This window comes from Pezoporus occidentalis, unplaced genomic scaffold (assembly GCF_034315485.1).
Source record: "Pezoporus occidentalis ecotype Australia unplaced genomic scaffold, CSIRO_AGI_Poc_V1 ctg164, whole genome shotgun sequence".
NCBI lineage: Eukaryota > Metazoa > Chordata > Aves > Psittaciformes > Psittacidae > Pezoporus > Pezoporus occidentalis.
In genome coordinates this window covers 2,355,322-2,370,102 of record NW_026913466.1, presented here as the reverse complement: position 1 = coordinate 2,370,102, position 14,781 = coordinate 2,355,322, and the positions used below count along the sequence as shown (strand labels likewise).

General features: G+C 36.8%; 1 protein-coding gene across 2 annotated transcripts in view; it reads left to right on the top strand.

Moving 5' to 3' along the window:
* The first annotated feature begins 361 nt into the window (after positions 1–361).
* Positions 362–14,781, top strand: part of BCAR3 (BCAR3 adaptor protein, NSP family member) — a 97,927-nt gene continuing 83,507 nt past the window's right edge. The window contains exon 1 of one of the 2 annotated variants that reach the window (XM_062613193.1): positions 362–471. Coding sequence is in view for 1 of the 2 variants with exons in the window: in XM_062613191.1 (XP_062469175.1) it covers positions 7,386–7,416 (31 nt within the window). In the remaining variant the exon portion in view is untranslated. Of the gene's footprint in view, positions 472–7,274; positions 7,417–14,781 lie in introns of those variants that run through there. The other variant, XM_062613191.1, reaches the window with a different exon arrangement.

Sequence of the window (14,781 nt, the reverse complement as noted above, 5' to 3'; positions counted from 1 at the left end):
TACCATTTATTGGCGCTCATGCTGTAAAGAAAAAGGATAGTGCTGACAATTTTATGTCCTTCCAGATGTGGAGTTCTGTGGAATCAAACATGTCTCAAATGAGAGTTGAGCACATGGGGAGATCCTGTCCATGGAAAGGTCATCTGATGTTTTAGCCTTTTGAGCTCTTACAGGGTGTTTTAAAACCAATTCTAGTTCTCATCTCTATTGTCAAGCAGATAGTTGGTTCACTTGAGAGCTGTTTGCTGCACTTTTAAAGACAAGGACACACAGGTGGTGTAATAGCTAGTACTGAGTGGGAGCTGCCTGCAGGCTCCTCTGTTACAGCCAGCTGGATGAGTTTATCCTGCAGCCAAGGGGAATGTGCTGCACAGCACAGGTCTGACAACCAAGCTGTACATGCAGCACAAAACTGGCCTGCGCCTGCTATGCAGATCACTAACCCCTCAATACAGTGATCTTCTGATCAGGGTGAGTACACCTACAGCTAAAGAAAAAAGTCACTTTGATAAATTTCTGGAAAGTGATGCAATTGCACATCTAGGTTTTGAGTGTATCGATGTTTTCAGGGCAGATATACAACCCAGGTGAGTGGGGAATGATCCTAACCGAAACTCCTAAGTGGCTCCCATAATCAAATAATACATAATAGAATATAGTGTGATGCCTGAAGTAGATAAATTGACCTCTTCCTATTAATTTGTTGAGCTCTGGATTGTTGGAGGCTGTTTTGAGGTTGTGCATAGTTTCACACTAATGTAAGCATGTCAGTTTTGTTATTGTTTGTTGGTTGGTTTGGGGGAGAGTGGTTGGGTTTGTGGTTTTTGGTGATTTGTATTTTTTTCTTTTTTTTTTTTTTTTTGCATTTTTCTTCCAATTATAAGTAACCTTTTTTTAATCAGTCTTTTGTAAGAAATATTTTTTAAGAAATATCCTGTGAAACTCTGAGTCATAAGCAGGAACTTCTGTATTTCACAATGGCATATTGGCAAGTAGTTGGCAAGTTTTTCACTTAGTAGAAAAAAAATTATAATAGTTAAAAAAAAAGGTGTGAAAAAATTCACTCCACACAGTAAACAGCTGTGACTTAGGGGGGAAGAAACTTGCTGCTCAGTTATGTTCCCTGCGATTCAGCTGCTGTCTCCTAGGCAAGTCTGACTGCTGATTGGGCACAGGAATTCTCAAGGTGTGTCTTTTGCCAAGAAGCTTCTGCATTTTAAGAGCACATAGTAGACCATGATAACCTCCTTTTCTGGTAAGAGCTGTTGTATGTATATTTATTCGTCGGTACTGTCTTTCTTGTTATGCACAGTATTCGCTGGTTAATAACAAGTCATTATGTGCGCTCACAGATGTTTCTGAACTGAACATTTGTGGGTTTAAAATTTAGAAAGATCTTAATCTTGGATCTTAATTGTGGCAGTTATTCCTCAATAGACTAATAATGGGGTTTAAAATTCAGAATTAAAAAGAATGTGATTATATAATAGGGGTAATCTCAAATCCACAGAGAATAAGATTAAAATAGTCTTTGTAATAATGTAATATTTTGAGATAAAATTATTTATAACAAGATTTTACATGGTCTGCATTTTTCACAAAAATTGAATGTGTTTTCTGTTCGCAAGTTAAGTAATGCAGGGAATCTTCTCATGCTGTATAATTTTCAGGGCTATTTTATGTTTTTCAGGCATTAGAATCTGTTTGGGTTTTTTTGGTCACTCACTCAATTTTAATTATTTAGAAAATAAACTTAATCCTATTTTAACATATGTTTTCAGATGCCTTTGAAGAAATAAGGGATAATCTTGAGGGGAAAATACAGGAATATGTAGAATAGGTTTTTCATTTGTAATTGATAGTTATAAGTTAACTTTACTATCAAGTGAAAAGATGCAGTGATTTCTTTGAGAGAGAAAAAGAGGGATTGAAAAGATTTGAAACATGCTAAGTGGACAAGTTTGCATGTAGATGTCTGTGATCTAATACCTTTGGAGTATAGTAGAAAAGGCTTAGGAAAACAGTAGTGGTAATACCCAGTTGGTGTAATGTCTGCTTTCCCACTTCTACAGTAGGAGTGCTTAGAGCTCATTTCACATGACTGTACTTGTTTCTGCTCTTGGAAAAATGTTGCAGTCATGGCACAAGCATCAGTTTCTTTGTGAGTGATGATAGAGTGAGCCATACTAAAAGGAGGTTTTCATTCTAATGTTGCAGTAGTAATCTTATTTTTAGCAAAGATATAACTGAAAACAAAGAACCTTTTAATGGTAAATAACTCATTTTAAGCAAAGAGGAGTAAATCTTCGGGAAACTGTGTAAAAAATATAAGGATTTTCTTAGATATTCAGATGGACCTCTTGCTATACAGTTGCATGCATTGAGTTCTAGTGCTTCTGCATATTTCTTATTCTTGGAGCACCAATTTTGTGCTTTTGAATACTGAGTCCTGTTCTTTGTGTGTACATCAGGAGCATCTCCACAATTAGTAACATTATAAGAAAGATGGGGAGAGACTTCTTAGCAGGACTTGTTGCTATAGGACAGGGGATGATGGTCTTAAATTAGAAGAGGGGAGATGCAGGCTGTATGTGAGAAAGAAATTCTTTACAATGAGGGTGTTAAAAATCCTGGCACAGGCTGCCTAGAGGAGTGGTGGATGAACCATCTCTGGAGATGTTCGGGGCCAGGCTGGATGTGATTCTGAGCAACCTGATATAATTGAAGATATCCCTGCTTATTGCAGGGGGTTTGGACTAGATGAACCTTCCAACCCAAAATGTTCTATGTGTCTGTGATTCTATGGATTGGATTTTTTTCTCAGAATTTTAACTCTCTGCACCAGTCAACACTAGAGGGTGCCGAAATGCAATGTAATATTCACAGATTGTTAGTAAAATATTTACACACATAATATATCTTTTCTAAATGTTGGTGTTTTTCTATCTCTCATCCTTGTCTTGTTTGCGTGTTCACCACCATGATATTGTCATACTGGAATGCCCCTGATTCAAGTTTTCCTTATGATGACAGCAACACATTCCTCTCACCAGTGGCTGGCACTGTCATAAGGAAGCTTTTCAAGTATGCAGATAAACTTTGCTTAGCTACAGCAGCAATTAATGTCACGTCTTTGTTTTGCTTGTCTTGGTTTCAGTTGTATGTGCAGGGGTCAGAGGCTGTGATTTATATTTCTGTATGCCGTTCTCTCAGCAAAGGAGGAAGTTAGTAAGAACTTCGAAATATATTCATCATTCTTAGGTAAGACCTCATGGTGCAATTAATTTTATAATTCTCTTATGTGATGTTTTTGCCTGGGCTTAGCAGTCCTGTGTTCCTCTCTTGAAGTTTATTTCCTCAAAGTCTTGCAGCTAGTGTGCTTCAACACAAGGGGAACCAAAATGCAGGTACTAGTGATAGAGGAAGTTTTATGAGCTTAGAAATTTACTTCAAGAAATGAGATGCTGTGCCTTTGTTCCTTGGATGGTAAAAATTACAAGATACATACGAATTAGATGTTTTTAGGTTGTTTTTACTTTCAAATGATAAAGAATGCCATACCTCATAGTCCCTACTGCTTGAGAACTGTATTTCTACAATTGGTTTTAGTTCATCAACCAGCCAGGGAAAGATACATGTATGTGGCTAAAGGACACTCTCAGACAATATTTGTCAAACTTGAGTCGAGGAAAATCCTTCAGCAGTTTGCAATCATTATGATGGTGGGCCAGATCAGTGAATGTCCTCTGTGTGTGCAAGCATTTGATCAAGTGCTCATAAAAATGCAAATGCCTTTTTGTGCCTTCCCCTTTGGTCACACTCAGTAATAAACTGAGTTCAACAGCTAAGTCTAACGTTCTTGAAAGCAACCATTAATTTCATGCCCGTAATACTTTTTTTCGTGCCCCAGCAGCTGATTGGAGTCATCAGTGCCAATGTTTAGAGACTCATCTGTTTGATTTGTTGCACTGAAGATACATATCTAAGTGCATTATTGGTTTCTGCAGTAAATTACATCTCTAAATTGTGCAAGGATTGCATAATCCTTTGCAGTGGATTATATGATTGGAATTATAATTAGATGCGAGACTAAGAACTCTCTGTCATATAAAAGGATTTCTGGAAAGAAGGAAAATAATCTAGTCACTGTTGGAGTCTTTTCTGTATGTTTTTAATGAAAGGCCTGTCACTATCTGTTGGAGTAGTGTCATCAGATTAGTGCTGCTTTCTTAACTGTGTCTAATCTCATTTGATTCAAGCATCATGGAATAAAACAGAAAATAAATGTATCTTAGGTTTGTTTTGAAATAAAGGTGGGGGTATCAAATCAGTAAACATCAGTTCATGTTTAATTAACTGACAGGGATTTTCTGAAGCTGTTAAGCAGTATCTGAACTAACAAATTGGATGTAGGTTTATTAATTTATAGGGAAGTAATGGTGTGGAAACTGGAAACTTTAAATCTGACTCTGTTTTCCTTTATACAGATACTTTCTTGTTTAATTTAACAGAAATGAAAAAAAAATTTTGTCTATATATTTTCAGTAGCTCCTTCAGTAACGTGAAGAATTTCTTTTTTAGTTGCCTTTCCACCAAGCTATGGAATCAAAGAGATTAATATTTGCCTCCATCTTTGGATCATTTGCAAGAAATAAATGAGCCTAAACAACTCAGAAATTCCTTTGCATATCAATATATCAAATGCAAATCAAGTGAACTTTGCACTGTTAGAACAGTGACCTTCCACCAGACTCTGAGTCAGGAATTTCTGTTTCCAAGGCCACTAATTCTTGCTGAGCATTTTTCTGGCATAATGTATGGATCTTTTGTGGTGTGTTGTTTGGTGGAGAATGAATGAAGGCCCCCTGGCTCATTTATCCTACTGTCTGGCTTGGGATTTGAACTATGATATCAAAGAAAGTCCAGTGCTCTCACTTTAAATTCTAATCCCTTCATCATTAGGCTTGCTATAGCAGTTCCCTGTTGCATGAATATTTTTTCAGCTATAGAACCTAGCAGTAGTTTTGGAGAGTCAGTACAAGTTGACTGGTTTTGAACAATAGCTAACAGTTACTGAATTCCATATGGTTGTGCTTTTGAAGTTCTCCATCGTCATCAACATTTTCTATCTTAGATTGAGGACAAAGCTCTGTTTTTAATAAATGCCTTTCATTTCCTCCATACACTGTCCTCCTTTTTTCAGTTTGGTTGGTCTCTTTTTGTACTGTTCTCCCAGACACTAAATGAGGGCTCTTATATGCTATTGTAACACTAATATAAAAGGTATTGCAGACTGAAAAGCACTGTGAGTTGTCTTGGGGCTTTTTGGGGGCATTGGGTGTTTGTAAGTTGGTTTTGGTTTTTAAAAAAGGACTCTCTTTGTATGCAGGCAGATACCATTTTAGAAGAAAAATAGAACTGTTTTGATTTCTAAATCAAGAAAATAGGGATTTCCTTTGAATAGATCATGGCTTTTTTGTTCACTGCATAAGACATTGAAAACAGTTTCTAAATAATTATTATTCAGAAGCTTTCCTTTAAAAATTATAAATTGAATTTATAATTAGATCAAAGAGTGGATTATTTCAGTATGACCATTGAAATTGTCCACAGGTTCTCGTTTAAATTGTATAGTTATGTTATAAGTAACTGACATGTAGGTAAAGTTCATTTTGCAGATCCAGAAATATGGGTGAACACCTAATCTGGCACACATTTTGTTAATGGAACAAACTCTATGCCAAATATTCCTTAGTGAGAATACATGAGACATTATTTGTTGTAGAGAATGATCTTTTGTGCAATTATCTTTAACTGGATTATGTCATAGAATTGCCTTATATTTATTAACTTCCTATTAGGTCTGGATAGCTTTCTAAGAAAATAACATACCCTGTTGTAATGGAATGCACTTTTTATACAAAGTTTTTGGGAGAACAGAATGAATTATTTTCAGGTTTTTTTCTTGACTTAATTATCGAAGAAATAGAAAGGCTATGATCTGTATGGTATATAACCATATCAGTTGATTGTTATTAGTAACTTTAAAGAAAACCTATAATTACTTACCATAATGTTTTGGACCTTTTTCTTTTCATTGTCAATTTTAATTTCATTTTTGGACCTTTTTCTTTTCATTTCTTTGCATTCTTTTCATTCGCAAAAATATTGCTCAGATTCTACTGAATGTATGAGCTGGTTGGGGCATTTCTATTCTTTATATCACTGAGGTAGTTGTCTCAATCTGAGAACAAGAGTTAAGGAGCATTCACGAAGTTGGCCAGCCATTAGAACTGAGAGCAAAAATTTGCCTTATAGTGTTAAGTATCTTATGGAAATACTTCTTTATATTGTAGCTTAATGTACTTGGGAGACTTCAGAATGGTCCTCTTGCAACTACACAGTACAATGATTACGGTATTACAAACTTGTGCACTACTTTGGTCAGATTTCTGGATGTTTTGGTTAATGTTAGTGTGACTTTTAAGGTTAACGTGTATGCTTGTGCTAATAAACTTAAGGTTTTACAATGCAGTTCTGTCAGTCTTGAAGCTTGCTTACCCTCTTGCTCCAGCAGAGAACAGTCCCTCCCCCACAGTGAGCCTAATCTAGGCTCCCTTCAAAAGCCTGTCTATTTAATAAGCCCCTCAGGACAGGACATGAGCTAGGTTCTGGTTTAGTTTCCTTTTGTGGAATACTACTGCAGATGTAGAAGTCTGTGTTACTTTTGTGTGCAGATTTACTATTGTATTGTAAACACGGAATGTCTTTGAAATAGGTGGAGTATAAATGAAGAAAAATATGTCAAAGGAGAGCTGCTGTTACTAATGTCTTCTTTTCTACTACAGTCTTCTACTACAGCTGTCTTCTTTTGCTCTTCTGATGAGAATACATAAGGCTTCAGACAGATGCCAGAGGAAGAGTTTAAAGAGTTAAATTCAGAGTTTAAAAGCACTGAAGCACTTCTTTTAGTTTATACTTAATAAACCATAAAATTTCTGATGAGGAGCTTATCTGGTAGTTCCAAGATTACAGACCTAATGTATTCAAAGGCAAAGTAGACCTACAAGTGCTTCACCTGCAATGCATTGGGATTTAATGCAATCTAAGCCACACTTGTGTCACTCAGCTTTTCAGAATTAGTGCAAATCTGGAGCTTGGCTGATGCAATAACCTTTACTCTCAATCACAGCTGAGTCCTGTTAGTTAATCTGGAGAGCCAGAATTCTACTTGGTGGTGTCCTTTACTGCAGCAGCATGGATTCTGCTGTTTCTGCATGCATGCTGTTATTGCAGCAGATTGCTATTCAATATGGTGAGGTAAGGCTGGAAAGCTTTCTGATGAAGAGGCTCAGCACACAGCACAGTGTCAATGGAAGCTTGTTATGAGGAATTCTGCAGTACAGAAATCAGCAGGTAAGGAGGAAGCTCAGTGGTAATGACTGAGAAATCAGCAGAATCTAGCCTTCATTTAATGGTGGTGCATGGCTTGAATGCAGCCACACTATTGGGGAATGTGTGGGGAGTAGGAAGTAAACGGGAGGAGGCTGGGAAGAAATAAATCATTTGGGCTGTCTGCAGAAAGAACAATAAAACTGGTGTGTAGCCTTAAAGAATGGAGTTTGATACCACAAAATTAATCAAAAATACTTTGAACAAATTTGAATTGGCATTGCAAGTTTAGTCTGGATCAGGACTTTGTTATCTACCTGTGGTGATTTTTATCTGGCCCTAGGAATCCTGGCACTGCTATTCTGTATCTTCAGAGTGAAAGAAAGTTCTTTATTTATCAGACTTGCCTTCTGTTCACAAAAATACAACTGATAGCATTTTTGCAGGTTAACTTAGTTGATTCAAAGATTCCTGACTTGCCACTGTTTTCTCCAGCTGGAACCCAAGTATCTTCACATTTCAGCTGGCCAGCTTTTTGGGTCCAGAGTTGTAGTGTAAAAATACTCAATTTCTTTCTGCACATATGATCAGATTCTAGAATTTTGTAAGTAAAGGATCTGTAAGACTCTTAGAGGCAGATTGACTTACTAAGAAAGCTGATGAGATTATGACTCCTACTGCTGTTTGCGGTTGAACTCCTCATAGAGCAGCTTCTGGACTGTTGCAAATTTTAGCCCAAGTTTTAATGATAATCAGATATTTTTTTATTGCTAGCTGTCTCAATGCAGATTGCCTGGTCTTGTGAGTTGTTGCCCTAAATATCATGTAGGCAAGAACATTCAGTTTAGAAGAGGGAGAGAACATCAATCTAAAATTAAAATACTAATTTCAGTTAAAACTACATTTGTTCCAGCTTTGTGCCCTGTGCTGTATGGATCATCCTCACTGAATATAATAGTTTATTTTAATAAACCTGCTTATTTGGACTTGATGATCTTAAAGCCTTTTCCAACAAAAATGATTCCATGCAGGAGCTGGGGTTGTTTAGTTTGAGAAGAGAAGGCTCTGTGGGGACATTATTGCTCCCTACAGTTACCTGAAAGGAGGTTGTAGTGAGGTGGGGGTTCATCTCTTCTCCCAAGTAACAAAGGATAGGACAAGAGAAAACAGCCTCAAGCTGCACCAGGGGAAGTTTAGACTGGATATTATGAACAGTTTCTTCCCCAAAGGCAGTGGTGGAGTCACCGTCCCTGGAGGTGTTCACAAACTGTGTAGATGAGGCCCTCAGTGACATGGTTTATTACTAGACTGGGAGGAAAAGTTGGACTTGATTATCTTAAAGGTCTTTTCCAACCTGGTTGATTCTGTGATTCTGTGATTATTGATCATCTTCAGGAAATTCACTCTTTTTCTTTTCCTGTGAAATTATAAGTTGTTTAAAAAGAAATCAGCTGTTTTACTTTCTGAGGGAATTGAATTTACAACCAAATTTTACATTACACAAAGTTTATTACTTCTGTCATTTGTATTGTTATTGCTTGTTATTGTTGTATTGTTAATGTGGCTTTATGAAGGATATCTGGAGATAGCAGCTAATATGTTATGTTCTGCTGTTAATCCCGAAGCAGTTCTTATCATTTTATTACCTTTACTAGGTAACCAGACATCTTAAGCAGATTTTGCCAGTCATTTGCTTTAAAAATAATACCAGGAACTTTTCTAACAAAATATAATTTGCTATGATTTTAAAGGAAGATACATTTTTATTTCAGAGTAATTTAATTTACTGTAAAAAAAAACAACTACAGAATAACCTTTAATGTTAAATGAAAGCACCATGGCCTAGCACCATGGCCTAGCAGGAATGTAGTTCTCTTAGATCTTATCATTAAGTATATTTTGTCACTTCTGTTGGTTTTGTGAGATTCAGTACATAACTGGAACAGTTATAAGCTGAGTAGTCAACATGAAATGTTTTGTCTAATGTTTTTTCCTCTTTAAATAAATAGAAGTAGTTTACATTAGGGGTTGTGCTTGAAATTGTAAAAGAAAAGTCAACAAAAATGAGTGCAAAGATGGCTAGGGAAACATACCAGGTTGGCATTGCAGCTTGGGGTACCAGACTAATGGGGAGGAAGAGAGAAGGAAGGAAGGAAGAGGCAGTTCCTTTTGTTAACGACACAGTTTAGAAGGTTAGAGCAGCGAAGCAGTAAGTACACATGTATGTGAGAGCAAAGGCAGGTTGCAGAGCAGAGAGGTTCAAGCTGTTGCAGAAAAGGAGAAACCAAACTCAGAAAAATTGAGTTTTTTGTTCTGATCCATTTCAATGCAAAATTAGCTGGTGGTTTGCTCATTTGTTCAAACCACCTTTATCACTGTCTTAAGCTAGAAAGATTTTATTTAGTGCTGGTGTATGTGAGGAGTGTCAAAGTAGTCCTTTCTTTTGCTAACATTGCAATAAACAGCAATATAGGGGCATAGTGAACAGAGCTTGAAAAAAGAATGTCTGTTGGTCATAATTCAGCAAACACACTCCTATGCTCTGCTTTGGTTATTATTATTACTGCTGCCAGTTTGATTCTTAGCACAAGTGTAATTTGGTAGATTAGATAGCACCTGGTAACTAGAGTTAACTGGTCATGTGAATGCCTCAGCCTTTTAAAAGAAGTTACATTATTTGTAGAACAATTTGGAAGAAAGACCTAAATTACCATAAAAATTAAAGCACCCAAAAGGAAACAAAAAACAGTGGGGCTTGATTCAAGAAGTCTGTGTACATGTTCTGAGCAGCCTTATAAAAAAAACACAGCAGAACTACTGGCCATTCTCAGGGCAGAAGAGGTGAAGATGAATCTTCCGTGATAAAATATTGCAGAAACCTATTGAAGTAGCTAAAGGACTTGAGACAGGCTCTTTATTTGAGTGGTTCTGGATCAGCACATCTGAAAAATGCCCTCTTAGCAGGGGCATTTGTTGTTTGTTTTGTAGAAGAGGACCATTTCACATATCCAGTTTAGCATTTGACCATGCAAACATCAGACTTGTGATGGAGGTGAATAATTCCTGGGTTGATCTGGTTGTGGAATTGAAAGGAGTAGGACTAGGTTTTTTTTTACTTGGATTAATCTACAGTGAAATTTTAGTTTGGAATCACAGCTGTAACTTCATTTTCTCTTGATCCCCTCTCCCTGAAGAGAGTTTAGCGTGCTAGCTTTAACTAGATTTCTGATTATGTGGGATACATGTTTACAGTCTGTTCCTGTTGGGGCATTATAGGATCTGGCTGTACAAGATGAGAAGCAGCTGTGGAGTCTTTCCAGCAGTGCATACTGGCGCAAGTTCAGCATTACACTGACACTTAGGCTGCTTGTGACTGGCTTCAGGTACAGGTAAAATGAATTCTCATCTAGCTACAGAAGACCACATAGACATACAAAAGGAGGAAAGACTTACTAGACTGTAGTGATTGACAGTTCCTGTTGAAGTGTATGATGATCTTAGCTCTGTTTATTTCTCTAGAGTCTGCATTGCATAAATACACTTAAAATTTGCAACATCTGTGGGGATGTTGAATCAAACCAAAAGCATATCAGTCATTTTATAGGACAAGCTTATGCTTATAAAAGTGTTGTAAGAACTATACAGGTCTATTTATTACCCTTGTTTATTGGGGAAGGATTTTTTTTAGAGATTTTGGTTGTCTCAGTGTCTTTGTTTTAAATAGGTTTTGATTTTTTGTTTCCTTTGCACATGCTGTCTCTTAAACTCATTTATATTTTTGCTATCCAGGACATCTGTGGCAGTATGTTCCCCTTGAATAAGATTACGTGAAAATGTGCTGCTTCTCTTCTAGAGCTTCTGGTTAGCTTAATAATTAAAAATATGTTGGTGTTATGGAGTGGAGAAAGTTATACTTCTGTTACGTAAGGAAGGTAGATGAAGGCTGGTTAGTCTATGCCTTCCATAAGCAGTCCATAATGATGAACCGCTATCTTAATTCTTTCTTGTAAGCTACTGATGATGGGTATTGGCTACGTACCAACTGAAAATACTTGGTTTGAAGTCTGATGTAAGGATAGAGTAACTCCATGTTTGTGGTATTATTTATGAAATGTATGGAAAATAGAACTGTAACACAAGGAGAAAACCCCATAGACATATTCCATATAACTGAATTAGTCTGACACAATAGCCTGAGTAGATGTTAAGCAGACACTTTAATTAGCTGTGAATGGTAATCTGTTGTGTGGTTGCTGAGTCAGGATGTATTTAAATCCAGATTAGTATTTTGTAGACTCTTTATCTTTACATAAACATTGGCCAGAACAGCATATACAAGTTGAGTAATGTTTTTTTTCTTTTTCACTGTAGTCTGTAGATTTGCTAAACATGGGACTGACCTAAAAAGTCCAGGTTAGATGTGTCACTTCAGTGTTTAGTGTGCTGACAGTATTTATGCTCATGTTTCTCTTCAAAGAATTTGGTATCCTTAAGTCTTTTACAACAATTTGTCAAAATTTTACCAAAAATATTGTGATTATTATAGCTTAAAACAGTGATTTGAACAAGGAAACATGAAGCAAATTGGGGATTAAAATAAATGAACGAGAGTCTTGATAGTCTGCTCAGTATATCGTATAATACTGCATATTCTTACTGGTGCTGTCTGCTCTGAGCTGTTATTGTAAAACCCACTCCTCTAGCTTCTGGCTGAGCAGCATGTGTAATGTCTGTGACAGTCTGAGCCCTTGGAGATGGAATGGGTTGAACAGAGTAGCCTATTCAGATAAATGTAGGGGGTTCATTCACATGGAAATCATTCCTGGCACAGCTGATACAAAGTATGAGTAAAAGAGGAAACAAAAAGGAGCCACAGTGAGCTGCACTCTCAGCACCAGTAAATCATCAGAACTTTCTTGTTCACTATACATGTAAGTTACTCTACATCATATCAGCACCACCCAAAGTTATGAGGTAATGGTGAGACATAGTCCTAGAGAAAGAGATTGGTTTAAATTAATTTGAAACCTGATTCTCATTTATGTGTATAAATAAACCATGCCATGCAATTAGAGCAGCAAACTTTAAAGCGAAGTGATTTTCATCTTCCTTAAAAGCGCATAGGTATTTTTCTATAGTACTGAAAAGCTGGATGAGTCTAGTTTAAATTGGTAGAGGGGAAAAAAGTGTAGCTAGCCAGTATCAGCAAAAGCCTAGGAAATCTGGGGTTTTCTGAATTTTGCCGCATCAGATGTGCTTCCAGTAGGAGGAGTTGTCATCATATACTTGCACTGTAAAAGTTATCACACTTGTGCTTTAATTGTTTAACTCATGAAATGCAATTGTACTTACAATGTGAAATATCTCTAAAGCTCGCCTATATCTTACTGGCTTGTTGTACTTACTGGTAATTGGTATCAACAGAAATATGAAAGGAAGCTTGCAGCTTGTAGTACCTTACAAGTATACTTATGTCTGTCCTTGCCTTTAGGGCAAAAATTGAGTGCATTTCCTAGAGATTACAATTTATTTTCCATTTTTCTGTTTTGCATAGAATATTGTGATAACTTGAAAACTTTGGAATTTTACCATATGTTTTAATAGTCACAGTTAAGGGAAAAGCTTGAAATGAACTGCCAGGATGTCTTGAAAGCCCAAGAAAGAGGCAAGAGAGGGAAAAGCTAAGTCTCATATGTGCATAGTCTTAAGACTTTTTGTTTACTTGTTTTACGCTGCAATACTGATAATGACTTAAAAATATGGTGTTTTAGAAGTCCTAAGGGGACATACTTTCATTCGTATTTTAAATTCAATGTAACACACTGCTTGGATTGAACTGCTGCTTTTGATCTATTTGTCACTCATGTTGCAAGACAGTGGTATACTTGGTGGTACAATTTTGCTTTGTTTCTCATACTCTTTTCCAGTACTTATCTCTTTTCATTAAATCATGAAATAGGATTGAAGTAAAATGTATGTTTTTGTAGTTTCTCAGTAATACAGCTTCTGCATAGAGTCCTGTGGGATAAAGAGATCTTAATCAAGCCTGTCCTTTCACTAAGAGAAGGGAACTGCTTTAGATGTATATCAACATGGTATGTTCAAAAGACTTTCAGATTGCTCTAGAGCAAAAGAAAACAGATGTTTAAACCTCTTGGGTATCACAAACTAGTACTGAAACTTTCTGTGAAGCTTTATTATTTCTCTTGTCTAAGGGCCTTGATTCAAACAGCTACGGTGACTTACAGTGCTGGCATTCCCCTGCTGCCTTTCCCATCCCTTTGCTGTAGTTGTTTCCACAACACAGTTGGCAGAAATAAGAAAGCCTGTGCCTCACTTGCTTTATTTCACAGTCCAAGGTGGAATAAAAGGGTGTATGTTTACATACAGACTGTGATCTGGATGGCAGAGGAGTCCCTAACCTGTAGCGGAATTTAAGAGGAGATTTTATGTCTCAGATTTGCACTTTTGCTGTTCGACCACTTCACCTTCATTGCTTCCTCTGTGCCAGCACAAGCATTTCTGTGGCTGTACAGTGAAAGAAATAAGAGACCTGATTTGACTTGAGATAACAACCGCTTCCTATGGGTCATTTTCTCTGCCAGATCAAGTCTCTGATCCCCTTCACTGCAGTTGAGTGAATGCTAGAGCTGGCACAGGAAAGAAATCAGTGCAAGGAAGGAACAAGCACTTAAGAAATACTTGTCTTAATCACTTGAGTTGGAGGCTAGTAATAGATGGTAGCTATGTAAATTGGCTTCAGCAGTTCTGCCACCAGACATGTAACCACTGCTGAAAGCAACTGAACACTAATGCTTGTAGTCAAATGAATTTGAGAGAAAAGCGAAGCTGTGTTTAGATAGTCTATTGGAATATGAATACATTTGTTCTATATTACAGCTTTTTTCACATCTCTTCAAAGTATAATAGCTAAAGGCTTATAGAACCGTAAGAAAATAGTTCCTTTGCAATATTTTAAGTATGCATTTGGTACAGACACAGTTTGCTTTGTACACCACAAATATTGCCATGTTTGTGAATAATAAATCTCCAGTGTTGTGCGGGACAGTGCCAAGCCATCGTTGTAACATTAGCCTTTCTTGTGTTATGTTCTTATGTTTTGTTTTTTCCTTTCCACCCCTGATGCCTTCTGCATGTGGTTTGTACAAAGGTCATATATCCATCTATGAAATTTTTTGAGGTAATTCTTCCACTATAAGATATTTTATGATGGAAGGCTGGAGATGGAATCTGACTGTAGTAATTATTACATGATGAGTAGTTGTTGCCTATTATTTCTTTTCATGCAGAGTTAACCAAAACTTCAAGGCTTTGCATATTGTTCCTATCTGAAGAAAAAAAAAATGCTGGTAGCTTAGCTCTGATGTC